Source organism: Emys orbicularis, chromosome 1 (assembly GCF_028017835.1).
Source record: "Emys orbicularis isolate rEmyOrb1 chromosome 1, rEmyOrb1.hap1, whole genome shotgun sequence".
Lineage (NCBI taxonomy): Eukaryota > Metazoa > Chordata > Testudines > Emydidae > Emys > Emys orbicularis.
The window spans coordinates 7,594,003-7,621,663 of NC_088683.1; the positions used below are offsets into that span (position 1 = coordinate 7,594,003).

The 27,661-nt window shown below is 44.5% G+C and overlaps 1 protein-coding gene across 1 annotated transcript in view; it reads left to right on the forward strand.

The window, feature by feature from the left end:
* Positions 1-27,325, forward strand: part of AHCYL2 (adenosylhomocysteinase like 2) — a 172,887-nt gene extending 145,562 nt beyond the window's left edge. The window contains exons 5-17 of the mRNA XM_065402821.1: positions 925-1,027; positions 2,149-2,243; positions 9,955-10,061; positions 12,176-12,292; positions 15,082-15,145; positions 16,731-16,819; positions 18,539-18,609; positions 19,677-19,771; positions 20,762-20,860; positions 21,818-21,886; positions 21,974-22,052; positions 24,973-25,093; positions 27,178-27,325. Coding sequence (XP_065258893.1) covers positions 925-1,027; positions 2,149-2,243; positions 9,955-10,061; positions 12,176-12,292; positions 15,082-15,145; positions 16,731-16,819; positions 18,539-18,609; positions 19,677-19,771; positions 20,762-20,860; positions 21,818-21,886; positions 21,974-22,052; positions 24,973-25,093; positions 27,178-27,184 — 1,116 coding nt within the window. The 3' untranslated portion in view covers positions 27,185-27,325. The remainder of the gene's footprint in view (positions 1-924; positions 1,028-2,148; positions 2,244-9,954; positions 10,062-12,175; positions 12,293-15,081; positions 15,146-16,730; positions 16,820-18,538; positions 18,610-19,676; positions 19,772-20,761; positions 20,861-21,817; positions 21,887-21,973; positions 22,053-24,972; positions 25,094-27,177) is intronic.
* The last annotated feature ends 336 nt before the right edge of the window (positions 27,326-27,661 follow it).

The window sequence follows — 27,661 nt, forward strand, 5'->3', positions numbered from 1 at the left end:
CTATTTAATAAGGATGTGTGTCTATCGGTATCTCATCTTTTAAGATGTGAGCAGTGCATGTGTGTGAGCCATAGCGGTGAGTAATGGTGATTAAGAAGAAAAAAACCCAAATCTTAGAATAAATCAAGAGGGAAGTGGGATCTAGTGATTATGGCAGGTGAAGGTACTGTGTGATTCAGGACTCACTGGTAGGGAATGAGCTCTAATGACTAGAGCAGGGGATTGGGATTTGGGGCTTTGCTATCTCTGGGTGAAATGGACTAGGCACATTGGAATTACTATTTTATTTTTGTATTCATTAATTTTAAATGATAGGCTCTCTGATGCATGGTCTGTCTGTCTCTGTTTCATACAGCACTGACTGCTCTGTCAGGGCGTGTCTACACAGCGCTGCATTAGTCCGCACTAAATTCCAGGGTGCACTGGCATGTTGTGAACTAACTGGCCCAGGTGGCCACTGCTGGCATGCACTAAAGTTCAGTAGTGCACACGAGGGAACTCTTAGTGTATGCCAGTAAGGGTCTAAGTGAGCCAGTTAGCACAACACAATAGTGAGCACTGGAATTTACACGCCTCTAATGTGGACTAATGCACCGTGTAGACAAGCTCTCAGTGTTTAAAGAAACTACAGTGAGACTATTGAAATCTGTTTCACGGTAATTACAGAGCTTGATATTTGGCTTCATGTAAAAGTATATTTGCACAAAGGCCTTCTAATTCAGTGCAACTCATGTGAAAACAACATCACTCATTACCTTCTGAGGCTGGGACTGGATGATAGGGGATGGATCACATGGTAATTGCCCAGTTCTGTTAATTTCCTTTGAAGCATCTGGCGTTGGCCACAGTCAGAAGATGGGATACCGGGCTAGATGGAAAAATTGGTCTGGCCCAATATGGCCATTCTTATTTTCTTTGATCCAGGTACTAATGGAGACTCTTGGTGCCTTGGGTGCTCAATGCCGATGGGCTGCCTGCAACATCTATTCTACTCTCAATGAAGTGGCTGCTGCCCTGGCTGAAAGTGGTAAGGGATTTAGCCGCCTTCAGCGTGCTTTAGAGAGATTCCTGTAAGCCTTTAAGTATCAATACTTTAAAAGAGGACACTGCTCAAGTGCATTATGTTCTGTTTCAAATAGTTTTCCCTTCAATGTAAAATAAACCTTTAGAAGCTTGAAATCTTTACAGTGTTTCTTTATTTATCCCCCTTCCACCTTGTATGTTCACATATGTGTGTAGGCTGGTAAGTTATGAGGCCAGGTTGCATATGTTCATTTATTGTTTAGAGTTACTTAGAAAGCTGGACTGCTCACCCTGCTTTGTTCTTGCAGGGTTGCTGGTGAATATTAGCCATTCATATTGATTTAATCAAATATATCGCTTCTCAGAAGGAGAGAAAATTCTGTGGATTTGAGACGTAAGGAATGAAACTGGAAATCAAACTTTGGCCTAAGCAGCCTTGGCAAGAAATTAGGCTTGTTTAACATTAGAGGTTAAGATTTTCAAAGCAGTGCAGGGGATTGAACTACACATCTTCTAGTAATTTTAATGCATTTCAATCCCCTGCTCTGCTTTGAAAATCACAGCCAGAAATTTTGCTTCTCTGGAGTGTAAATGTACTTAACAGTTGATATCATCTATTGCTAGCCCCCTCTGCAGTCTGTACAAGAATGCTACCTGGGCAGCCTTTTGATATGTAAATAACTATTGCATATGCTGTAAATATTACTGTCCCAGCAAATGGCTTTCTGTACTATAGCTAGGAATCAAGAATTGGGTCCTCCCCCTCAAGATAGTATGTTTGAAGACTGACTAGAACAACAATTAAAAGGTCTTGCGGGGTGGGCCGAACTCTTAGCTTTATGACTTTTTGAAAAGCCCTTTCAAGACAGTCACTCTCCAGTAAGGCTCACTCCTACCTGCTGCCCATGGTACCATGTCAGCACCTCCGCAACTAAAAGAGGCAAGAACCAGACCTCCACTAGAGCGAGCGCTGCATCCAGCCAGATTCTGCCAATATGGGCATTCTCACGGTGACAGGAAGCAGTGCATCACCTTGACCATTCCATCTTTGCCAGGCTAGGGGAGCACTTAGGTGACACTTTCATAGATTGCATTAGTACTGAACTTTCTTCCTGTCTCTATCAGGGTTCCCTGTCTTTGCCTGGAAGGGAGAATCTGAAGATGACTTCTGGTGGTGTATCGATCGCTGTGTCAACGTCGAAGGATGGCAGCCTAATATGGTGGGTCTAAAACATGGTAGGATCTCAAACATCTGGCACATGTAGTAGCAGTTATAAAGGTTGATGTCTGAACTATAGCCTAGAGAGATGAAGGGTGGGATAGGGGCCACAAAAGGTTTGGAATTATTAAAATGTTTTTCCCTATTAAACCTTGAATGTAGAGTTCTGTATTTCTTCATCAACAGCTAATCATACTACTTGCCACCTACGTAGCACTTATCTTCAAAGTGCATTACAATTATGAACTGATCCTCACAACATAAGGAATTAACCTATCACTGTCTTACAAGTAGGGAATTGGAGGAGGTGGTTGACTCACTTGCGAGAGACCTTACATGGAGCCAGTCCAGTTCTTGTCTATACAGGCCAGTTTTACTTAAGTCAGTTTTTAAACCAATGTAGTTAAACTGGTGCAAAGCCCTGTATAAGTGTTCTTACTTCAGTTTGAGCAGTTTATTTCAGTATAACTTTTAAACCTGTTCCCAGTCGACTTAAGCTAAACTGCAAAAAAACCCTCAAAGCAAAATAAGCATCCACGCAGCAGTTTGCACCAGTTTAACTAGATCATCTTAAATTCACACCTTAGGTTATACCAGGGCAACTTTCCCATTTAGACAAGGCCTCAATTTCAGAGCCAGGGTTAGGACTCCAGAGACCTTGACAACTAACCTGGCTGGGCTCATTGTATCAGATTGCAAAACAGTAAAAAGTGTAGCTTCTTGCTTTAACGGCTTGTGACATTTTTGCTCATAGGGCAATCACAGAACCCTGAACTTGGCAAATGGAATAGTTTTCAGTTCTCAAATGTTTTATTCCTACAACACTTGAGACTGGTCGTTGGCTTTGGAGGTCACGATCTAACAGATGGTGGATATTGTGATGTATTTGTTTTGCTTACGTTTGCTCATATTGAATTATTTGGGATATATTAGAGTTTTCTTTTGTTAAGTACACCTCTGTTCACTTTATTTTATCCATCCCCTTTAGAAGGATTGGGGAATAGTCAGATAATCCATCCCCTCATCCATAAATCTGCATATGGAAAATTCAATTAAAGAAATGATAAACGGCTTATGTTGGGGAATAAGCTCCCATCAGTAGTGACGGCAATCACTGAGTTGGTGGTGTCAGAGAAATTGAAACCCTTCCTGCACCTGGCACGTTTGTCCTATGATAGTTTGACTCGGCTTCTTGGTTCTGTGAAATGTGTTAGGATGGCTGATGTCGTCTCAGAATTCCTTTTTGTGAGGATGGCATTGTGGATCTGCAGAGCTCTTTGAGGTGGTCCACACGACAGAGCATTCTTCTTCAAGTATATCCCCTGTGGGTGCTCCACCGTAGGATATGCATGAGCCCATGCACTCGTGACTGGAAATTGTAAATAGCAGTTACCGCACTTGTGCAAAGCAGAGCTTTGTGCTCCCATGTGAGAGCCTAGAGGGAGGTGCAGACCCAGTTCCCGCCACTCCAGTTCCTTCTAGACCGCCTGCAGCTTGAGACAACACTGTTGTGATGTCCGCTGTTTACAACTTCCCGCTTTCCTTACCTTTTATCATTTATTTTTTATTTTATTTATTTAGTTATTATTTTCTAGTTAATTTTTTCTTAGTTTTAGCACAGCTTGTTCATGAAGGGGTGGGGGTCCCCTCCTACAAACTTTTTGCATTAGTGCTTTCGCTATTTCCCTGTGTTATGCCTAAAACCCCACGGTTCAAGTCCTGCCAGACCTGCCATTTCCCCATAGTGACAGGCATTCTAGTTGTCTCTGAGACACATCCTGCCAAAGCTTAAATCTGCCTGGGGTTCAAAGGCAGGTCTCATAAAGTTAGAGAGGCTAGGTTGAAGCTCCTCTTAGTAGAACACTCTTTAGCTCCAATGGGGTCTGCTTCCTCCTCCCCCACCGTACATCAACCTCAGTCTCTCAGGCTGCTCCGGTGGCTTCCAGAACCTTCTAGGTAGTTCCAGAGATAAAGTCCTCTAAGGACAAAGTCCCTCTCATCTACCAAACTCTAGAAAGAGGGGTAGGTCACTTTATAGTGCTGACTCTTGGGAGACCTCGCATCCCATAATGGGACTGCAACATGGCCTTTCATTCACACTTATGCCAAGCACTACATAATCTTACCTGCTTCCAGGGCTGACACTACCTTTGGTGATGATGTCCTCCAAACTGTCTTGGATTTATCTCCTCAGCACCCACCTCCACATTCAGATACTTCTTGGGAGTCTCCTACAGTGGAGCAGGAGGAGAGGTTACTTACCTGCACAGTAACTTGAGTTCTTCGAGATGTTTTGTCCCTTCGGGCGCTCCACCTCCCATCCTCCTTCCCTTCTGCAGCAGTCTTCGGCTTCGCGGTTGCAAAGGAATTGGAGTGGCAGTGGGTCTGCCCTTCCTTATATGTCCTCAGATGGGAGGATGAGATGCTGCCCTGTTTCAGCGTAGACCCGTGGACACTGCTGTTCACAATCTCCAGTCAAGAGTGCACCAACTCTGTTCTGTGCATGAAGCAAAGTGAAATAAGTCATCTGGGGACAGACATGTGAAGGGAAATAGCTGCTAAATAGAAAGGGTATGGCAAATTGATCTGGGGGAGATTTGGGAATTACTATTTTTAAAAGAACCTTATAGTCTGACAAGCAGCTGCAATGAGAGACTAACAGGATTCCAGGTTTGCATTGTTGGAGGCATAAAATGCAAATCAAAGGAGAAGGTATTTCTACGTAGGCGATGGATTAGATCTCTGCTGGGATAGTGGACACAGCAATTGTCTGTGCCAGAGGATATAAATGTCCCTTTGGAAGAGAGTGCAGAGTGAAGATGCAGAGATGTTTCTGTTGCCGTGTTTTGGCCCCTCAGAGTTCTCTGAGCCAAGCTGAGCGCACTAAAATCAGGAGGGGATTGATACAGTGCAGCTGTACTAACACTCTGGTCTAACAAAAAGTCTGGTGTTGACTGCAAGTAGCAGCAAAAAGGCAAGATGGGGCTAATATTCAAAAAGGTTGATTTGCATGAAAAAACGTCCCTGGCGTGGTCATGCAGGTGAAGATTGGTTTGCTAAAATGATAACTAGGAAGGATTCTAATGAAACAAAATAAAGATGATGTGTGAGGAACTAAAGGAAAATCAGCATGTGGTGGATCTTGCTCTTAGAGCACTTTGTGTACATTCTGCTGTCTGAAGCTGGCCATCTGTTGAGGCATTTCAGGGGCTCATTCTCTAGGCTCAATGTCCTCTTACCTTATACTCTCCTAGGAAGGAGAAACTTGCTAAAACCCAGAATTCTGCCCTGTTTATGCATTTTCACAAGAGGACTCTCTGCCCTATCAAGTAAATGAGGATTAATGAAACCAAGAGATTCAGTAGTTGTGTGTACCCCTAGTGAAATATGGGTAGCTTGAAAGGAATCAAGAGTGGAGAGTGGGTCTTATCTCTAGTATTTCACTCTCATGTCAGTTGCCTCATTCCATTAGATCTCTAGATTTTAAATGAAAGGTGTAATCTGAGCACAGGTCTGAGAGTCAGGAACTCCTTAGTTCTGATCTGCGCATTGACACCACTTGGTGTCGATTTGGCAAGTCATTTAACCGCTCGGTGCCTCGGTTTCCCCATATGTAGAATGGAGATTATATCTGTTCACACGGGAGTTTGTTTTCTTGTAAAGCACTTGGAAGAGGAAAAGGAGATGGTGTTGATTATTATTTAATATTTTGTGAAGCACTGACAATGTGCTACTCTTTCCAAACATTCAGAAAGGAACAGTTGGTCCCTGCTCTGAGGAGCTCATCATCAAGGGAGAGAGGGAGATTATGGGAATGGGCTCCAATAATAATCAGCACTTCGCATTTCCAAATCACTATATAAACAACTAATGATGGCAGTATTGTGGTTCAATACACACACCGCAAGCCATGTTATCACAGAAGGAAAACTTAGATGGATATTGCCAAGTACTTGTCTGATATTCCATTGTGTGGTGTGTCTGTAAAAGCTGGGAGTGAATTTTGTGTTTGGAATGGAGCTAAAAAGAACAGAGCAGTGTTTAGCAATTATTTGATTCTGTATAGAGTAGCACCAGTAAACAGCTGGGCACGCCCCAGAGCCAGTAGAGGGTGCCAGGAGCCAGGCTTTCAGGCCCTCAGCACATCATCTGCTGTTCATTGAAACCTGCTTTGTGTTCCTTCTGGGATCTGGCCGCTGTCTCCTGCTCTGGTGTGATAACTCATTATGTGCTGTGCTGGGGATGTCACTTCAGCTACCTACCTGGAGCTAGCCAAGGGGAGTGGAGGAGTTAAGGAGGTGAAAATTTTGTCTGTAGTGATTTTTTTCCAGCCTTTTAACTAGATCCCAGTGGGGGGGAGGGAACCTTGTGAAATCCTGTACAGTATAAACCTGGGAATAAAAGGCTCTTGCCTGAATACCCTTTAGGATGGTCATGGCTCTATATTCCAGCCAGGTATAGTCCACCCGGTAGTATCACAGAAGGGACTAGACACCTGCATATCTTGAGACTCAAGCAAAGCAGAATTTTCTGGTAACAATGTGCTGAAGTGCTCTTTATTGCCTGGCTGTTGGGATGCAGAGATGACAGTGATTGGCATGCTGTATGTAATGTGGAGCACTCAGCACACAGAGTAGAGGGGTGCTGTGTGCTAGTGGAACATAATGGATCCCTTAGACACCCCAACATACCAGCCCAGAGCCATGTGCAGAGCTCTCCATCCTTTTGGTGCACGTTAGGATTAGCTGAGAGGATGTAATTGGAAGTAGTGAGGATTGGGGCCAGGGTATTTGGAAGGGGACCGAAAAGAGGGATCTACCACTTGAGAATCTCTATTAGGTGGCTTTTTCTAATCCTTTCTGTGGGTCTTCAATCACTGCACATCAGGGACCGTGGGTCTTGAATCCTGGTCCTTAGGACTTTTGGGCACTAGCAGGGTCCAGCCTGCCACCCAGGGACCTGCTAACTGTTGTCAGAATAGGAGCTGAGCTCAGACACAGCCCTGGGAGATGACTGGGGGAGCTCCAATTGGTCCACAGCACCTGTTTAAACCGAGCACAGGAACAGGAAGTTGTCCGTGCAATTGGGATCCATGTTGTTCTGGATTGTGTGCCTTGTGTTTCCTGCTCCCCTGGCTTCACTTCCTGGTATCCTGTGCTGACCTGACTTTGGTTATTGATCTGTGGTTCTGCTCTCAAGTTTGTTTCCTTCTTCTGATCTCCTGGTAACCTGATCCTGCCTGTCTCCCGACACTTGACTCTATTTCCACTCTGATCTCCTGGAGTCAGACCCAGCCTGACTCCTACTTTGACCACTAGGTCACACTACCCATGTCCCGGTCGTGACAGCAGGCAATGATTATAATCACATCATGTTAGATAAAATTTTTGGCTGAAAATCCTTGCTCCATCTTGCAGATGCTATTGTATGCCACAGAAAACCCTAAAAATAAAATGAACTAGTATCAAGGAGTATCTGGACATTCACCCTAGTAGTTTATTGTAGCCTGTGCTACAACTTTATTATTGATTACATGTACTTAGTAACTGCCTAGTAACTACATTTTCATGTGCTACCTTACGTTGAGTTTATATAACACTGGCAATGGGTGGATTAGAACTGCTTCCAAACTTTTCAGTACCGTGGCTTCTCTACAGATATTTTAAAATTTAGTGGCTCCCCACCACCAGATACCTTTTTTTTTTTTAACCAACTCCGGAAGCTAGAAGAGTTCAGGACACTAGTTTCAAGAAGGTCACTAGAGTTTGGACAGTTTTGCATCTTTATTCAACTACATCTTTTATTTAATTATATAATCTTATCAGTATTTTTAAAACTATAATTTGAAAATATGGATTTTTGACGTGTTTGGACACAGCCTAAGATTTTAGTGACATGAATGGGCCTGTTAAATAAAAGTTCTTCCATTATTGCACCTGCTTTGATAAATCTCACATGACACAGAAGCTGAGCCATGTTTGCTGTGTCTGTGGATTCATCCAGCTGCAGTGCAAAATATTGATCCTTCTGAGCTTGTTCTGTCAACTGGCCCTGGCCACAAGACAAGAAAATCTAAACATCCTGTACCTATCATCGTATTGTCTACTTTTCTTCCTTTTCTGCTTAACTGCATTAAAATCATCATCATCTTCAGCCCAACGTTTGCTATATGTAGACTTAGCACTCAGTAAAAACTGTCCTGTTGTAAAGTAAAATGCACCTGCCTTTTCCTCTGCCCCGCCCCATTCCCCTGTTGGCTGGTGCTGGTGCTGCAGGCAGCACTGTCTTAGGGTATGTCTACACTACCCGCCGGATCGGTGGGCAGCGATCGATCCAGTGGAGATCGATTTATCGCGTCTAGTCTAGACGTGATAAATCAACCCCAGAGCGCTCTCCTGTCAACTCCTGTACTCCAGCGCCGCGAGAGGCACAGGCAGAGTTGACGGGGGAGCGGCAGCAGTTGACTCACAGCAGTGAAGACACCACGGTAAGTCGATTTAAGTACGTCGACTTCAGCTACGTTATTCACGTAGCTGAAGTTGCGTAACTTAGATCGATCCCTCCCCCTAGTGTAGACCAGGGCTTAGTATCTCTTCGCGCTCTTCTCCAACAGGGGGCTTTCAGACAGGAGACTTCCTGCTGAATGCTTCCCACAGCAGCAAGTCTCCCTGTTGGAAGCCCCCTGTAGGAGTGGAGGACACAGAGAGGCTGCCGGCACCACAACAGCTGCAGCATAAGATGCAGACCCATGGGTAAAACAGGTGATTGTTGAGCTTATTTTATTTGTTTCTTAATTAGAAAAAACAAAAATGGGCATATCAATTAAAAAAAAACTCCTTTTGTGGGTCCCCAAGGGAGCCATAGCTCACTGGATTAGAAAGCTTGAGATCATTTTCCTTCTCTAATTTCTAGGATTCTAGGCTGAATTATGGTTCTTAGTAAGGCGTTAATTTTTCAGAGAGCACTTCACTTGTATTTAATATAGAACCAGCATAAGCAGATCTGCTCATTTTAATTGTTTTAATAAAGCAATAAGTTTGGCTATTAACTTTCAACCATGAGGAGCACATTCTATAAGGAATGTCTTTTATAGTGTGGCTTTTATCTCCTTTGGTAAAGGGGTTCATTAGGAGGAACTGGACGGTTCAGGGGACTGGTGATCTGCTAGGGAGCCTTGTATTTCTAGGTTCCAAGTTCAAATCCAACCTGGGAAGGTTATGACTAAAAGTTACTGACTAAAGGCTGTTCAGTGGCCTATGTGAAACATGATGGGTTTCCCAATATAAAATTATTATTACATTTGTCATTAGTTGGCCTCACTGTTCGCAGTCGGAGCAGAAAGGCCAGAGACTGGGCTATGGCCAACAAACATTTCCCTGTCACTTCCTGAGATGGTCCCTCCTGCTGGAGCAAGTGAGAGGAGCTTGCACTGCTGCTGTTTGCACTGTCCCTAATCTGGGAATAAATATTGAGGACCTCAGCAATGCCTCTCCAGCCTCATTAAACAAAAGTGTAACCAAAGTGTCATTGCTCTATTGAATAGTCCTTGTCTTGGCTTTGTCTGTGCTGTTGCAATGGCCTACATGATACCAAGACGTGGACTTGCTTCAGAAGCTGGAATTTAGTGATAATTTACCCCTGGTGTTATTAACGAAGGTCAGTGGCCTCGCTGGATTTCAGTACAGTGACTCGGTGCAACTTTCTCATTACAGATCTTGGATGATGGAGGGGATCTGACCCACTGGATTTATAAGAAATACCCCAATATGTTTAAGAAGATCAAAGGGATAGTAGAAGAGAGCGTGACCGGTGTCCACAGGTAATGGAGCTGTATCCACAGCAAGCACGTAGCCCTCTGGGCAAAGGATCCGTGTGTGTCACACTCCTACTCAGCACTCACAAGAAGCTGTGACATACCATATCTCAGACTGTTGCCTGGACTTTGATCCTACAAATACGGCCTTGGAGTAGTTTCCTGTTGGTGTGGACTAGCTCTTAAAAAATAAAAAGTCACATTTATTCTCCTCTATCTAAAAATAAACTTAAAGACATCTAATGATCTGAACCTGAGACTAGGAGGTAGGAACTTCTGAGTTCTCATTCTGATTCTGCCATTGACTCTTGTGTGACCTTGAGAAAACATCTAACCTCTTGCTTTCCCCTCTGTAACATGGGGATAATACGTGCCTGCCTTGCCAAGGACGGTGAGAAGAGGAGTGAGGATTGGTGTTACAGTGCAAGGGGAAAGTGTAGTTGACTTTGGTGAAAGTGAGAAACTTAGAATCAATCCCAAACTGAAGTGCACAGGAAGGGAGTGAGATTGTAAGAGGAAATGACTCCGTTGCTTGAGGGAGGGGGAGAATTCCAGACAGAGAAGTCAGCGTAAATGCGTGACACCCATACCCCAGCCTGTGGAAGCAGAGGAGTGGTGGGAGAAGTGATTAACAAAGTCAGAAGGAAGGTCTGAGCAAGTGTGTGGTTTGAGCAAATCAGCAAGTCAGTTTTTAGTTGGAGGCAGCGGTGGATTGCAAGGTAGTGAAGGTGACTCAGAACAGTAGGGAGGAATAGGAAGCTAGCAAAGGTGACAGAGGATGAGGGCGATAGTCTTTTTTTTTTTTTTTTTTCTTGCAGTGAGAGCATAGTGTAGCTGCAGCTCTCTAAACTGGCTGAAGTTTAGAATAGGGATCTAGGCATGCTGTGAAAAAGGGAATTGAAACTGTTGAGAAAGGAAGTGCTGGCTGAAACCTGATTAAGATTTCAGCAGAAGCAGGATGAAGAAAAGGACCTGATTTGACAGTATTCTATCAGTGGCAGTCAGAGATGTAGGGGCAAGGCAGATGTGTAGAGAGCAAAGTAAGGTTAAAGGTAACTCCCTGCGTTCTTGCTTCAAGAGTGCGGCTAAGGTCTGAGTTAAGGATGCTGATGGGAACACAAAACTCTTCATCCAAGAGGACACGTTTAGTTTTTGAAGCATTTGGTATGGGAAATCACTGTATCTGGGAGCTAACCCTTGAGGCTTGTAGATGGGTCAGAGAGTGCAATGAAGGAAATACACAGTTGGGCAGTTTGTGCACAGAAGTGTTGTCCAGGTTGTGGTAAACAGTAGAGAGCAAGAAGAAAGTCTTCTGGAGAAGGCATAATTGTACTCGGTGTGTGTTTGTGAGAGAGCTGATTGATCAAATTCTGGTTTGCGGGATACCAGCCAACTCTTGAACACATAACATTTGAACACTTTCAGGTTCTCTTCCTGTTTTGTATTCTAGAATTTAGATTTGTTATCTTGTTTGTGTTTTCACTCTCATAGTAGTTAATCATAACTGAGTACTTCCAGAGAGAGATGCATTTCTGTCTATTGCCGGTAACAAAAGTTCAGCGCAGCACATACTGCAGCATGATTGTAACTTGCCTTACGTTGCAGTCAGTGTGCTGACTAAGGCATTTTAAGTAAGTGATTTGGTCCAAATAACCATCTTAGTGGTTGCACTTTGTAAGGCTGTTTTGAGTCTCTCGCTGTGACCAGCTCTTACCACTTGCACCTAAATTGTAAGAAATGTGGGAGGAGGGCTTTAGGAACACACATATTTTGCATTGAAAGGGCACCAAAGGGTATTGATCTGAAGTTGCAAGAGGCATGCTGTTGTGCACTTTGATAAAAATGTAAAGGAGCCAAGGACAGAACATGCTTTAGATTTTAATCTGATACTGGCAATTTTTCTGGAGGGAACAAGCATAAATGCGTTTACGAAATGAAGGACACACCTCCCATGCTGGAATTGGTAGGATGTCCATAGGTAGATGCTAACTTTGGCTTTGGAGATATGTGCCACTCCTTGCCAGCTAATCAAGAGAGGTAAGAGCATTTGGAGGCAGAACATAGGAAAACCTTTCTCAGTTCGTTTTTCATTCTCCTGTTCTCTCCCTTATTCCTTACAGGTTATACCAGTTATCTAAAGCTGGGAAACTCTGTGTCCCAGCTATGAATGTCAACGACTCTGTCACCAAACAGAAGTTTGACAACCTCTACTGCTGCAGAGAATCCATTCTTGATGGGTATGTAGCTCCCTGACTAAATAGAGCACTCTGCATGACTTTCATGCTTGGGTATGTTTAGAATGGACAGAGGTCCACTAAACTGGGTGACTGGGCAACAAAATGCCAGATGAAATTCAAAATTGATGAGTACAAAGTAATGCACACTGGAAAAAATAAACCCACCTATACCTATATAATGATGGGTTTTTAATTAACTGTTACCATTCAAGAAAGAGATCTTGGGGCCATTGTAGATAGTTCTCTGAAAACCTCAGCTCAACATGGAGTAACTGTCAAAAAGGCTGATGATGTTAGGAACTATTAGGAAAGGGATATTAAATGAGAAAATATTATAATGCCACTATAAAATCCATGCTACATCTACCCCTTGAATACTGTGTCCGGTTCTGGTCACCCATCTCAAAAAGGATACTGTGGAACTGGAAAAGGTTAAAAAAAGGACAGCAAAGATTATCAAGGGTACAGAACGGCTTCCGTATGAGGAGTGACTAAAAAGATTAGGGCTATTCATCTTAGAAAAGAGATGGTTTAGGAGGGATATGATAGTGGTTTATAAAATCATGAAAAAGTGAATAGGCAAGTGTTGTTTACCCTTTCTCACAATACAAAACCAGGGGTCACCCCATGAAATGAATAGGCAGCAGGTTTAATACAAACAAGAGGAAATACCTTTTCACACAACCCACAGCTAACCTGTGGAATTCATTGCTGTGGAATGTTGTGATGACCAAAAGTATAACTGGGTTCAAAAATGAGCTAGATAAGTTCCTGGAGGACAGGTCCATGAATGGCTATTAGCCAAGATGGTCAGGGATGTAACCCCATGCACGTGGTGACCCTAAACCTCTGACTGCCAGAAGCCTGGAGGGAAAGACGGGAGTAGATAACTCCAAAATTGCTCTGACCTGTACACCCCCCTGAAACTCTGGTACTGGCCACTGTCTGAGACAGGAGACTGGGCTAGATGGACCATTGGTCTGACCCAGTCTGGCCGTTCTTAGTGTTCTAAGGGGTCATGTGGAAATGTTAAAGTTTAATTTCTTGTAAGAACACAGGATTTGCCTTTGTGGCTCAGACCATTTGTCCATCTCTAATCTAACGTCCCGTGTCCTTCATTGCCTAATACCTAATGTTTCAGTGGAAGGTAGAGATTCCCCAATATTGTACCTAATCAATAGTGCTCACGCTGTGCAGGGGAACTGGGACAAAACCACTTCTGATCTTGTGGTGATCAGCTGATGCCTTAAATCAGAAGATTTGTTCCCATCAGTTTTAGGGTCCAGCGCTGCAAATCCAGCCCCAGCAGTAGACGCTAACCTCCTGCGTCAGCGAATCTTGTGCTTTCATTTGTTTGTTTTTTTTCTTTCCTTGGATGATATGAGAATGATGGTCTTGTGACTAAGACACTGGCTCGGACTCAGGAGATCTGAGTTCAATTCTTAGCTTGGCCATACACTCGCTGTGTGGCCTTGGGCAGGTTGCTTAATCTCTGTGCCTCAATCCACCATCTGCAAAAAGGGGATGATAATAGGTCCCTGCCTTCCTAGGGTGTTCAAATACAATTGATCTCTCCTGAGCCCTTGACAAACTCTAGTGATGCAGGGCATATAGGTGCCTAGATATAGAATGGCTTATCTCAAAGTCTCTTGGGTGCTTTTAAAGTAGTTTTGTGAAACTAAATTACTCTTAGGGCTAATACAACCATTTTGTATAACTACTGTTACTTACATTGTAGCAGCACCTAGACGCCCCGTCAGGGATCAGGGTCTCATTGTGCTGGACAAAGTGCACGTGTAATGAAAACACTGTCCCTGCCCCAAAGATGTTACAGTCAAAGGAAGAATTGCTTCCAGATTTTCAGCATGACAGAATGAGAAGTTAGGTGCACCTGTGTGTCTGAAGCATGTGTTATATATCAGTGACTATTTGCAATGTAGAAATTCAAAACCACCTCCTTATTATCTTGCTGTGTCGCATTGAATTGTAATAAACGTAAGTAAATTGAGCTCTAAGATAAAGCCTCTCTCAGACCTCTTCAACTGGGCCAGAGAAAATCTGTGCAAAAGTGCAGCTAAATCTGCAGGGATTTCTGTCTAAATTCATTGGGAAAGTAAGGGAATTTTGCCTTCCCCACACTGCTAACCTATTTACTTTCATGCTAAAAATAGACTGTAATGTAGGACACTCTTAGAGAGAGCTAAGAAGAAACAGACTGGAAGAAAGAGTCTTATTTGAACATATCATCAGGATTGTGCCAGGAAACCACTGTTTGTCTTCCCTAGCAGTCTCTTCTGCGTGCCATTGTGTAGAAAATTCTCCTTCATTCTAGCCCCATGCCTTGGGTGGTAGCACTCTGTACTACCATGGGGAAGACTGGTTCTGGAGGGGCCTTGAGGTTCCCACTTTGTGATCCCCAGAAAAAACAATGGGCCAGATTTTGCCCTTGAAATACACACATGTAATTCCCATTCAGATCCAAACAATTTACACATATATCCATTTAGACCATTATACTTAGGGGAAGAAAACTGGGATTCTTCCAGTGGTCCTGAAAAGGAGCATGATCAGCCCACCAAATGCAGTGTTGTCTGTGGGATGGAATAGTTTTTGACGGAGGGAATTTCACATCAGCTGAGCCCAAAAAACCTGTCTGTCAGCAGCACTAATTTTATTTTTGAGGAGTTATCGTTATTACCCGTTAAATACTGGCATGCATTTAGTTTTATGCCCTGGCATTGGGGGTTGCATCTAATATCTGTTATTTTAATTCTTGCACTTTTTCTTAGCCTTAAAAGGACGACAGACATGATGTTTGGAGGAAAGCAAGTGGTGGTCTGTGGCTATGGAGAGGTAAAACTTCAATATTTTCATCACAGAGAATTTGCTTTGTGAGTTGCATCGAGTAGTTGCTGCATATAAAATTAGGGCTTCTCTTCACGTAGCTTGATCCTAGGGTGCTTTGTATCTCCATGGCTTCTCTCTTCATCTGCAGTTATCGTAAAACCTGCCTCTCAGAGTAATGGGCCCAATTAGACAAAAATGAAGGGTTTTTCCCCTACTACAGTTTCTCTGCATTTTTCTTTTCTTGTACCAACAGATTTTTAAAAGTACATAGAAATGTGATGCTGTGGGCGGGGGGAGTTGCTGTGGCATTGCACACTGAAATACAGTCAAGAAAGATCACTTAATCCATCTTAATGTTGACCTGCCAATAAGCTTTCACCCCTGATCTGGAGGGATCATCTCTGTAGATGAAAGTGGGGAGTTCAGTCTCCATATTCCACCCCCCCTCCTTCAGCTGGGGCTGCCAACATGGGGACTAGTTAGTAGCAGTTATAGTGGGGTGTGTTCTGATCTGGACGGAGAACCCCCAAATCATTTCACCTGATTCAGACATGAGGAGGTTCGACTGCACAAACATTAGGCGGTTCGACTGTGATCTAAAAGTTGAGTGCACTTGGTGATCACATGTTCCAATACGCCCGTGGAATGATTGCACAATCAAACACATTCGGGGAATTCTTGGCCAGTCAGCCATGCCCTTGAATTCCCCTATCAGGTTGTGTGTGTAAAGGGTAAAGTTAGTTAAAGCTGAGAAATTAAAACATTGATATTGAGCTATCCAAATAGATTAAAGGTTGTAAGAACCCCTTAGGTCTGGTCTACATTAAAAACTTAGGTCGACATAGCCACAGAGCTTGGAGTGTGAAAAATCCACACCCGGAGTATTGTAATTATGTTAACCTAACCCCTGGTGTAGACACAACTAGGTGTATGAAAGAATGCTTCCATCAACCCAGTTACCATCACTCATGGAGGTGGAGTTCCCCCAACATTGGAGAAATCTTTTTTGTCACTGTAGTCTGCATCTACGCCATGGGGTCACAGCAGCAGAGCTGTGGCCACATAGTGATGCCACTGTAACATCAGTTGTATAGACATGGCCTTAGACTTCCCCAACGTGAGAAGTTTGGTGTCTTTTTAATGCACCAGTCTTGCTGCTTTCTGGGGCTGGGAAGAAAGGGACCTGTGTGGTACTGGAATGGAATTTTTCAAACGTCTGGTTATGTTGTTACTAAAATTGGGGCCTGATCCAGACCCCTCGTGTTCCTGGAGTTAAACTGAATCCAGGAATTTAATGCAATGGTCTGTAGTGCCGGCCACAAAGTTTGGGGCAGATCCAGCCTGACCTAAAGTTGGGTTGAATTTGGCTCTGGGGTTTTGCTTTGGGTCCTATCTCTGGCAACACTTCAGCAAAGTAGCTCCGGTTAGTTATGCTCCATATTTCAAGGGACTTTCCCTCCCCCCCTGTGTGTTAAGTTCATCACACAGCTTACAGCAGTGGGGGGTGGCTTGGCTGAACACAGAGAAGGGGAGATTTTCACCTTTCTGTCGGGAGCACACTGTGCGTACTTGTGCTCGTCTCTCTCTGCAGGTTGGAAAGGGCTGCTGCGCTGCTTTGAAGGCCATGGGCTCCATAGTGTATGTGACAGAGATCGATCCAATCTGTGCCCTGCAAGCCTGGTAAGGGGCAGTGGGGAGTCTGGTTCCTTCCACAGGTCTTACTCAGAGTAAGACTGAGAACAGGATCCCGTCAGTGTCAATCACTCTCTGGAGCAGTGCTGAAAATGACTGTGCCCCGGCTCCACAGGTTCAGGGCGATCCATTGCTCACAGCTGCTATCAGTAATGGGTCACTTTCCTCAGGAACAGCCTGCTAATCTGTATCTACTGATAAGCCAGCTCAACTATTAGAGATAGCACACGTTTTAAGGGGGAGTTGAAGGTTTAGTGACTGTGAGACTGCCAGAGTGTTATGGGTTGTAGTGATATTAGAATTTTAACTCTGAATATCATAGCTGTAGCCCACAAAAGCTTATGCTCAAATAAATTTGTTAGTCTCTACGGTGCCACAAGTACTCCTATACTTTGCCCCTGTTTGTGTTCAGTGGGGGAGTCCACTGAAGGAACATGTCAGTTTCTCAGATCATCCAGTTACAGATCATACATTCCAAATCCTGGTGCTGTAACGGGGACTGAAAGCATAAAGCTATCCCCTCCTGTGCGGGTGTTGCAATGATCTCTGGCCTCATTTTCTCCAAATGAAACCTGGCTTATTGTGGAGATACCACTTATGCTTAAGAACTGCAGCAAAAAGGAGTTGGAAAGGTAAGGTAGTCATTTTGCAAAGTACCAGGAGCTTTAGGGCCTTGTTAAACACACCAGCTTCTTTCCTTCAAACATCTAACTTCCAAAGTGCAGTTATGGTCAGAAAAGTAACTAATCGGATTTGCTTACTCAGCAGAGCTGATCCATGCATCTTTGATCCTATCTGCTTGGTAACATGCACAAACCTGCAAGAGACAATCCAGCTGTAAGGGAGTGAGTGAGCTGGTGACCTTTCTGCCTTATGCATCAATTTATTGTTAATTTGATTGCTTCATACCAACAATATACCCAGCATGGTACAAGTCACAAAGATAGACAGCGCTTTACCCTGTAAAAGACAGCCATAGAGAGGATGGGGGACATAGAGAAACCCAGAGGAGGAAACAACTTGTGTTTGTGTTTTAGTGTAATTATGATCAGACACCTCATGGGCATCATAGAAGTGAGATCGCAGGAGGGATTTTAATGAGGGGGGTGACTTTGCAAACTGAGATTGGGTGGTCACCATGGGAAAAAATCTAAACCCAGATGTTTCAAGCCAGAGGGCCTAGAGTTACATTCATAAATCCATATTTCAGATCCTAAAGAAATATGGCCTTGTTTTCAGATATGCTGACACCTGCAATTCCCACTGAAGTCAGTAGGAGCTGTTTAGGCCACTAATTTTGGTGCCTAAGTATAGAGTTAGGCAGCCAGATATGAAAACGTTGACCTACTTTCTGTATTATTTGTAGAGATGGATTTTCAGATCCCAGGGGCAGTTTGCAGGGTTGACAACTAGAAATGCCATCTTGCAATACACTTAAGACTCTTTTATTTGGAATGATTGATAGAGAACATGGAACCGACAGTGTCACTGTCAACGTGTCACTTTCCCCGTAACAACCCCATTTAAGGTCCTCTAGCCAGCACTGTTCTTGGTGCTACTACAAATCCATCCATGTGCTGCATCAGGGATTCCCAATCCCTGGCCCCAAAGGGTTAATGTTGGTAGCTGAGACTCACATTGGGGGGTTTGAGTCTGATATATTTCAGCCAATCCTCAGATTCTATACATTTTTCTCTGTCCTCTCAGCATGGATGGATTCCGCCTTGTGAAACTCAATGAGGTTATCAGACAAGTTGACATTGTCATCACCTGTACAGGTATGTATGTCACAGGGCAGTGGGAGTAGCTGTAAGGTGAAGTGTACTAGATAGGCTGCCCAAACCCCTCCCATTGGAGTGGAGCAGTGATAGGATAAAAATAATGGGCACTGATAGGATACTTGTAACGTTGCTAACTCCCAGCAGCCAATGATAGTCTTCCAAGCAAGGAGGCACTTTCACATTAGTTGCTGGTCACAGACCCATACGCTGTCATTGGCTGCTGGAGCTTTGGCTCTGCCCATGACAGTCCAGGAACACACTTAATCTGTCACCTTTAGCTTGCTTAGCTTGGGGAACAGCAGCCAATGGAGCTATGAAAAACAGCCAGAGCATAGCTACCTGCACCCAGTAAATACTGCAGAAGGCTGTTGAGTCCACTTCAGTGTGGTGAATACCTTCGCTCACATGAGGTGACAAGCAGCTAAGGTACATGAGACTTTGACCTGCTTGTTTCTAGACCTTCACAAAGTTGGTGTTCTCTAAGCACCTAAGAGTTCAGATGCTCATTAGAACAACAAGAAGCTCGTGCATCTGCAAAACTGGGCTAGACATTTTGTGAGAGCAGGCTCACTGCCCTCCTCTTCTCTGAGAGGTTCCCAGTACTTCCTTCATTGCAGAAATATTGTGAGGACGCTCAAACTATTTTAGACCTTCTGGGCTCTGGCTTGGAACAGGAAGTGCCATGGTTCAGCAGAACAGAATATAGTATGTGCAGGCACTGGAGGGAGAGCTAATTCAAACCCCAGAGAGTTTAATTTGAGTTTGGGGTGGAAGTTCCTTGGGGAGCAGGATTTTTTAGTCTATTTTATCTGAATAGATTCATGCGTACTTCTCATTTGCTAGCCAAAGAGCCAGGTTCATACTTCACTGTGTGTGTCTGTGTCTGTGTGTATGTATGTAATAAATTTAGTTTTCACTCTAGTTTTTTGAAAATTCATGAAAAAAATGATGGCCCAAAACTTCTCATCAAGTAAAACCCAGTTGGTTGGAGTGGGCTGTACTGGTGAACTTACTGTAGCTATGTCAGCATCCGTATGTATTACCATATATTTCTGGGTTTAAAGGTAACAAGAACGTAGTGACAAGAGAACATCTAGACAGAATGAAGAACAGTTGTATTGTGTGCAACATGGGACATTCCAACACTGAAATTGATGTGGTAAGAACTGGGCTGTTTTCTGGTGTATGTCCTGGGAGGGGGTTTCTTACATTCATTTCATTGGTTCCCCTAATCCCTCCTACCTCTCATACTCATTAGTGTTGAAAGCTTCTGAGATCAGTCAGTCAGTCATCGGTCGCGGTGCCTGACTAGTGCTAGTTGTTCTGACTGGCTGGCCTGAGAAGGCTGCATAATAAGCTAGACCTCCACCCCTACCAACTATTTTGTGCTGCCAAAAATGTCTTCATAACTTCAGTGATGTCCTCAAAGGATTCAAAAGAGCTGAGCCCACACGAGTTTAGCTTCAGAAATAAAACCTGGAAGAGTATAATGGCCCTTTTTCCTCCTTCCCAGTAGCGAGCTAATTACAGCAGCACTTCTCTTGCTACGAGTCTGTCTGCTTTCACAGTATTAAATCATTAAGGGTCTTGCTGAGGCTTATAAGTCAGTTTAAAATTGCATCAGAGTGGGATTCAGCACGCTGCTTGTAACCCAGGTGCAAATTACTGTACAGAACTTTAAATCTGCTCATCTGTGTTTGGAGTTAAGCAGGAAAATAGGACCATCTCTTCCTTGCGGTGCCAGTCCAGAAGGTGTTTGTTGCTGTAAGCAGTCCCATAGGAGAAAGACTTGTTTTGCCCATAGATACGTGGTTACAGTCGTCTTTTCTCTGTACCCTGCTGCCAGCCACCATGTTGCTGGAAAGAAAGGTGACACCAGCAACAAGAGGGCCTGATGTTCATGATTGTAAATCAGTTTTCATCCTGCTTTGTAGCTAGCTTTGCAATCAGACGAATTCAAACTGCAGCTGTTGTTAGAGCTCTGGCCTACAATAAATTAATAAGTGACCCATATAACATATCAGACAGAGATCAGGCCTGGAGGAATCTATAACCCCAGAACAGTGTCAGTGGATGATATGTGTTACTTCTAGCTGCTATTTTCTGATATTTTTGCCAGCACTTGAACTGTTTAAATGCTATATTTCAGGCGAGCTTACGTACGCCTGAGCTGACCTGGGAGAGGGTGAGATCTCAGGTAGACCATGTCATCTGGCCAGACGGGAAGAGGATAGTGCTGCTGGCAGAGGTAAGTAGCACATGTGTCAGGGACTGTTACCCTAGTGGGCTGCCTAGGGTTGAATGGGCCATGGAGCTCAAGAACCTCTAGAGATTGCTGCATAGGGCCCAAGCAGCTCACCAATGTCTCTTTGGGTAGAAGGATTTGTTAGCTCCCAAAGCCCTGTCTGTCCCTCTGGCGTGTTGTATGGTCTGAACAGCTCCAGTGTTTCCCGCTCTGCCTGTGGCCCACAGCAGCCCACCCACTGGTATTTCGTCAGATTTCATTCTTCTGAAATTGTTTGAGTGAGCTTTTAGCCATCACTGATGGCTCAGCCACAGAGATTCAATTGAGGACTGCTGGGACAATGAGCTATATATGTGTGGTTTCCCTAGGGCTACAACCTACTGGTAAGAAAGTTGCCGAAGGCAACAAGCTGCTATCAAATATTTCTTGTGGCTTTCACAAAGGAACAGGTGGCTGCATTCCCAGGCATGTCTTTCTCTCTCCCTAACTCTGTTCCCCAAGGTTGTGATCTCATCAGCTCTCACCAGCTAAACTGGGCCTGGCTAGTCAGTACTCGGATGGGAAAGCTCCGGCTTCTCTATGGGAGTGTTGGTGGCACTCTCCTGGGGACTGAGCCAGTGCCCCAGCACGGGGTTGGGAAGGTGCTGCGCTTCTGACGGTGCGGGCTGTTAGCTAATTCTATGGCCCTTTCACACAAGTACAGGGCTTGTCCCCGGCATCGAAAGTCCCGTTTGAGTTTGCTACTTCCTATGCCCCTAGAGCCCCCTGCAGGTTCCCCTGAGAACAGGATTCCTCACTTCTGTTGAGTGTTGCTGTGTGCTCTTAAAGGACTGCTGCGCTCCACCCCAGCGGGGCTGCATTTCATTGATGGTTTGAAGCAATTTCTATATCCTTCTTCTGGGATCCTCCAGGCTGAAAGGTACCATGTGAATTAAGGAGCTTATTTATTTTATTTCTCAGGGCCGTCTGTTGAACCTGAGCTGTTCCACTGTTCCCACCTTTGTATTGTCCATCACTGCAACCACTCAGGTGAGCAGAATTTGGGGTGAGCAAGAGGGGTATCTTGCTCCTTGGTACATGCGAGTTACTCAGCCAGATGTGTTGTTTTATTCCCAGGCTCTGGCTTTGATAGAGCTCTACAATGCCCCTGAAGGGCGCTACAAACAGGACGTCTACCTGCTGCCTAAGAAAATGGGTAAGGGCATACCCATCACCTGGTCTTAGCTTTAACTGAGGTGGAACCAGGGTGGGGCTCTCAATGGCTTTTGGAGATCTGGCTTCATCCTCTCACATTCTGGTGGGTTTTGTGTCTTAGATTTCCCCCCTAAATTGGGATGAGGATTGTCTGGTGGTGAGAGCAGGAATGGGGAGGCAGCCAGAGGGGTTCTGTTCTTGGCTCGGCTGCTGTGATTTTGGCAAGTTGCTCTAACTGTCTTCTATCAAACGGTATCTCGCTTCCCTACCTCACAGGGGTATCGGTTAGAAAACAGGGTGAGGTTATGGGTTGACTATGATAGTGAGTCAGACCTAATTAATTCACATTCATTGTAGTGAAGAAGCTACTCAGTTTCAGGGTAGGATTCAGTCTCCCTAAGAGTCTCTTCCATTTTGCAAATTCAGCCATGTCTTCATTCTTTATGGCAGTGATCCTACAGCTTACACAATTAGCCAAACATCTGGAAATCCCAGAGCAGTTCCCCATCGTGACTTGGGTCTCCTGACACCAGAACTTACCTTGTTTTGATATGAACATTTGCCGTCATCTGAAAGGTGTTTAAATCCTGCTTAAGGGTGGTACAAGAATAAGATAAATCTCAGTTGGAAAACCCGTGTGTGGATTACTAGGAGGCTTGAAGGGTAACGAGGGGTAATGTACTTTTCATTTTATAGCCCCTCCCATCTGAGATTCCAGGAACCATACACGTGTGAAATAGGCTGCCTCACCCCTGTGAAGTAGGGAAGCATTATCTCCGTTTTACACATGGGGAAACCATGGCAGCGAGGCAAATGACTTGGTTAAAGACACTTAGTGATTTAATGGCAGACCCCAGGAGTCCAGCCTCCCGTTCCCCTGCTGTAGCCAGTGGACACACTCTGTGATCTGTAAGGGTTTGCAGCAGCTATGTTTTTACTCTTTTCCTTCAGCTGAGCTAAGGGGGTGTAGTTCTTTTCTGTGTTTAGCAGAAGCACATTTTTCTCAGGGATAATGAGTTGTATTCAGCCTGGAGGTCGTTTGTACTGATGTCAAGATCTGTAGAAATGACACAGCCCTTCTCCCTGTAAAGGTGAACAGCAGTGCTTTGCTTTTAAAAAAAAAAAAAAAAGTTTCTTCTTTCACTTCCCTGCCCAAGCCGCCAGCGTCACGTTCCAATGTATCTCCTGCAATGCTTGGGGCAGCCACTAACGTTGACTCAGGCAGATAAATGAAAAAAGAAACACTTTAAAACTCCTCTCTTACTTTATGTTTGCATGTGATATGTTAACACCTACGAGGCCAGACCCTGCACTTCTTACAGGGCCAAAACTCCCCTGGAGGTCAGGATGGGCCACATGGAGTATGTCCACACAGCAATGTACAGTAACTCCCCACTTAACGTCCTCTCGCGTAACGTTGTTTCGATCTTACGTCACTGCTCCATTACAGAACATGCTGGTTTAAAGTTGTGCAATGCTTCACTATAACGTCGTTTGGCAGCCTGCTTTGTCCACAGCTGGCAGCCCCCCTATCAGCTCCCCTATGCCCCCCGCAGCGCCTCTGCCTGCCAGTGGACCCCGCGGATCAGCGCCTTCCCCCTCCTCCCCCTGCCTCCTGCCCGCGGCAATCAGCTGGTTTGCAGCGTTCAGGAGGGGGGAGGAGCGAGGACTCGGCACGCAGGCTCCCCCTCCCTCCCGAACACTGCAAACCAGCTGATTGCCGTGGGCAGGAGGCAGGAGGGAGAGGGGGGAGAAGCGAGGACGCGGCATGCTGAGTAAACGGGGAGGAGGTGTGGGGGAGAAGAGGCAGGTTAAGGGTGGGAGCTTGGGGGAAGGGGTGGAATGAGCGGGCCAAGGGTTGAGCCCCCCACCCCTGGTACTTGCACAGTAGGGGAAGCTGCCGCTGCGCAACATGCTTCTCCTAGCCTACGGCATCTTCAGCCTCCTTGCCTGCCTCATTGTCTGCAGTGCCAGTGGGCTGTGCCTGTGTGGGGTAAGGCGGGGGCACCTCCCATTGCGTCATACTCAGCAATGATGATTGGAGTATTACATTGTTTCTTTTAAATTGTTTAAAACTTATACCTGTATTAAATTGCTTGTTTAAAATGTATATAATGCCTTTTGTCTGGCAAAAACAAATTTCGCTGGACCCTAACCCCCCCCATTTACATTAATTCTTATGGGGAAATTGGATTCACTTAACATTGTTTCGCTTAAAGTTGCATTTTTCAGGAACATAACTACAACATTAAGCGAGGAGTTACTGTAAACCTAGGGTTAGTGGGACTCAAGTCAGCTGACCTATGTCAGGGAACCCTGGGCTTGAGCGTCTACACTGCATTTTAACTCTAGGTAAAGGATTTTCTGACCTGTGCTCAAACCTAGGGCTCTGGTGTCCACACTGCAGTGCACAGACCTTAGTCAAAGTAACCCTTTCCCCAAGTGCATAGCACCCTAACCCCGTGTCGACACACTAGCCCTACAAATGTGTTGCATTGTGGGAAAACTCTACTGCCCACCCTGTTTCCTAACTGATGGTGCTATCGATGGAACTCCGGTGCCCACACAAGTACATAAACTGCATAATTAGCTCCTCTGGTGCGTGTCTCGGTAGAATCACTGCAGTTGGAGAAGGCTTTATACTGAACTGACATCTAATCTGAGAATTGGGCTTACCCCTCTAGGCTGAGTCACATTGGCAGGAAAATACCCCTGTGCAGCTGAGGATAATCAGGACATGCATCTCCAGGCTTAAGCCCAGCTTACATTGCTGTGTAGACAGACCCATAGTCTGTCACAAGTTCTTACGTAAAACGCAAACGCCCTTTCGGGCTTTATGAATTAGAGCTCCTCCAGCGAGGGAGGGACCCAAGGGATTTGCTGCGTTCAAGCTAATTTCCCAGGGCTTGAATCTGTTTCAGATGAGTATGTGGCAAGTCTTCATCTTCCAACGTTCGATGCACATCTGACAGAACTAACAGATGAACAAGCAAAATACCTGGGACTAAATAAAAACGGGCCTTTCAAACCAAACTATTACAGGTGCTGGTTTTAAACATCTTTCTTTCTTTCTTTCTTTCTCTCTAATGTAATATACGCACACACGTATGTATGTGTGGGAATCAGCTCAACCCTATATATATGAGCAAGAAGAATCACTGTGATTAAGCATCTAATTCCACAGGTACCCTGAGAAGGGTTCCTGGAGTCCTGGTAATTGCCCATTGCCCCAGTACATCAAGACATGATATAAAATGGTGGCGGTACAGAATGAAGGACATCAGACAATGCACAATCAGCTCCGACACCCAGAACGCTTTGTGTGAAATGAGGTAGCCTATTGTATCTGGCAGAAGCTGTCATCCTAAAGTGGCAAATCTCAAAGTAACACCATCCAGCCAACTCAAATGACAAATTATTTTTAAAATCTGACAAGCACAAAATGGTACAAAGTAGCGTTTCTGCTAGTGTCCCTCGGGGAGCATTTCTAGTGGCAAGAGTCTTGGCGCAGTACAGACTTCAGTACTGGAACCTCATCTGTTGCCCTGTGCGCTAGATTGCCATACTTACATGCATAGCTCCCATTTGTGCCTTTGAAAATGTACCTCAGAATGTTTTAACTGTTGTTTCTGTCGGCCTTGGACTGTAATCACTTGGGGCAAGGACTGTCTTTCTCAAAGTCTGTACAGGTCTGGATACGTTGACAGTGCTCAGTAAAAAATAAAGGCTGCATTATGATACCTTAGATTATCTCTCTTCCAGGTCAAACTACTGGGAAATCTTCTCATTCATTTAAGTTCCTGTGCTCCTGTTTACAGGTGGGATGAGAATGGGTTTGCACCATCACAGATCAGTTTGAGCTTGGGGAATGGGGCTGTGCCGGAATACACTCCTTTATCTTATGAACCCCAAAGTTTAACTATAATGTACAATACACAGCACTTCAGTGTTGATATGAGCTTTGGACCCTGCAGCCCCAAAACGCTTAAAGAATTATCTTCAGACTTAGAGGTGGGAAAGACCCGCAAAACGCCAGTTAGTCTGCCTTCCCAGTCTGCGATGCGTTCCTGTCCAATGTCACAAGCAATGGGACTTTGACCATTTCTAGATCTTATCAGCCATTTCCTGCCGTTCAGTCTAAATTTCCCTGGGCTCAGTTTCACATATTATTGATTTGTTTAGCACCAACAACGTGCTGGGTATCGTACAGGACACAGACAGTCTCTGCCTCAAAGTGATTATGGTAAACCTGCATATAGAGAAGTTAAGGGACGTTGGGGAGCACACACAAAAGACAAGGGAAGAAATTTTCAAAAACTTCTAAGTCCCATATTCTGCAGTGACTTAAGCACGTAGATCCATAGAGTTTATAGCCAGAAGGGACCATTAGATCATTTAGTGGGACCTCCTGCATGACCCAGGCCATTACATTTCACCCCGTGACGCCTGTATTGAGCCCAGTAAGGTCTTCCAGGCTTGATGTGAAGACATTGAGAGAGAGAGAGAATCCACCACTTCCCTTGGTACTTTGTTCCAGTGGTTAATAACTCTCACTGTTAAAACTTTGTGCCTTATTTCCTACTTGAATTTGTCCGGCTTTAGCTTCCAACCATTGGTTCTTGTTGTCTTTCTCTGCTAGATTACAGAGCCGTTTAGTACCTGGTATTTTCTCCCCATAAATGTACTCATACACTGCAATCAAGTCACCTCTCAGTCTTCTGGTTGATAAACTAACAGACTGGGCTCTTTCAGTCTCTCACTGTAAGGCATTTTCTCCAGTTTTGAAATAATTTTTGTTCTTTTCGGCATTTTTTCCAATTTTTAAACCATCCATTCTTAAAGCTTTTCAGTCAGGTCATTAAAAGTCAATGGGACTTAGGTGCTTTTGAAAATTGTACCAGAGGTCTAGGATGTTGGGACAAAGTTGAAGGGCCTTGTGGGTGTCTAAATTTGATGGGGTGTTTAAGGGAGGAAGAGGTTATACCGCCCTAAACAGTCTCCTTCCTCCTTTGCGTTTATACTCACTAAATCATTACACTCTGTCTGCTCCTGGCAGTGATCAATGTACAGTGTACAGTTTTATACACCCCCACTAACTGAGAGCATTATTTCTCATCTTTTTTCAGGTATTAAGTTTCTGCAGCTGTAACCAGAAGAAGTAAGGAACAAGAATCCAAGCCTTTTCTCAACTATTGTACAGGATGAAATAGTACAAGCTTCTTAAATCAGAGCTGGACTTGCTCACATAGTAGACAGTGTGTTAGGTTATTTATTTATTAAACTAGAGTACTGTACGTGCGGCCTCTGCCAATGGTGTTTTTTACTGCCAGGAGACTGTGAGACAGTTGATTTTTGTTTTTTGGGGGGCGGGAAGGAAGGGGAGGAAATAAGAATCTGGCTGAATTCTTTTGTTGCAAAGTATCTGTTAGCTTCAAGTAATCCATTATCGCTGTATGTCTATTCTAATATACAGGGGATGGAGAACAATGCATGAGGCGAGATTTGGGATCAGACTACAAGCTTGCACGTTACGTTAGTACCTTAATGTCTAGGAACTTCATTTCAAGGTTGCACATTTCCTTTGTACCTTAACATTTCTTACCTGGAAGC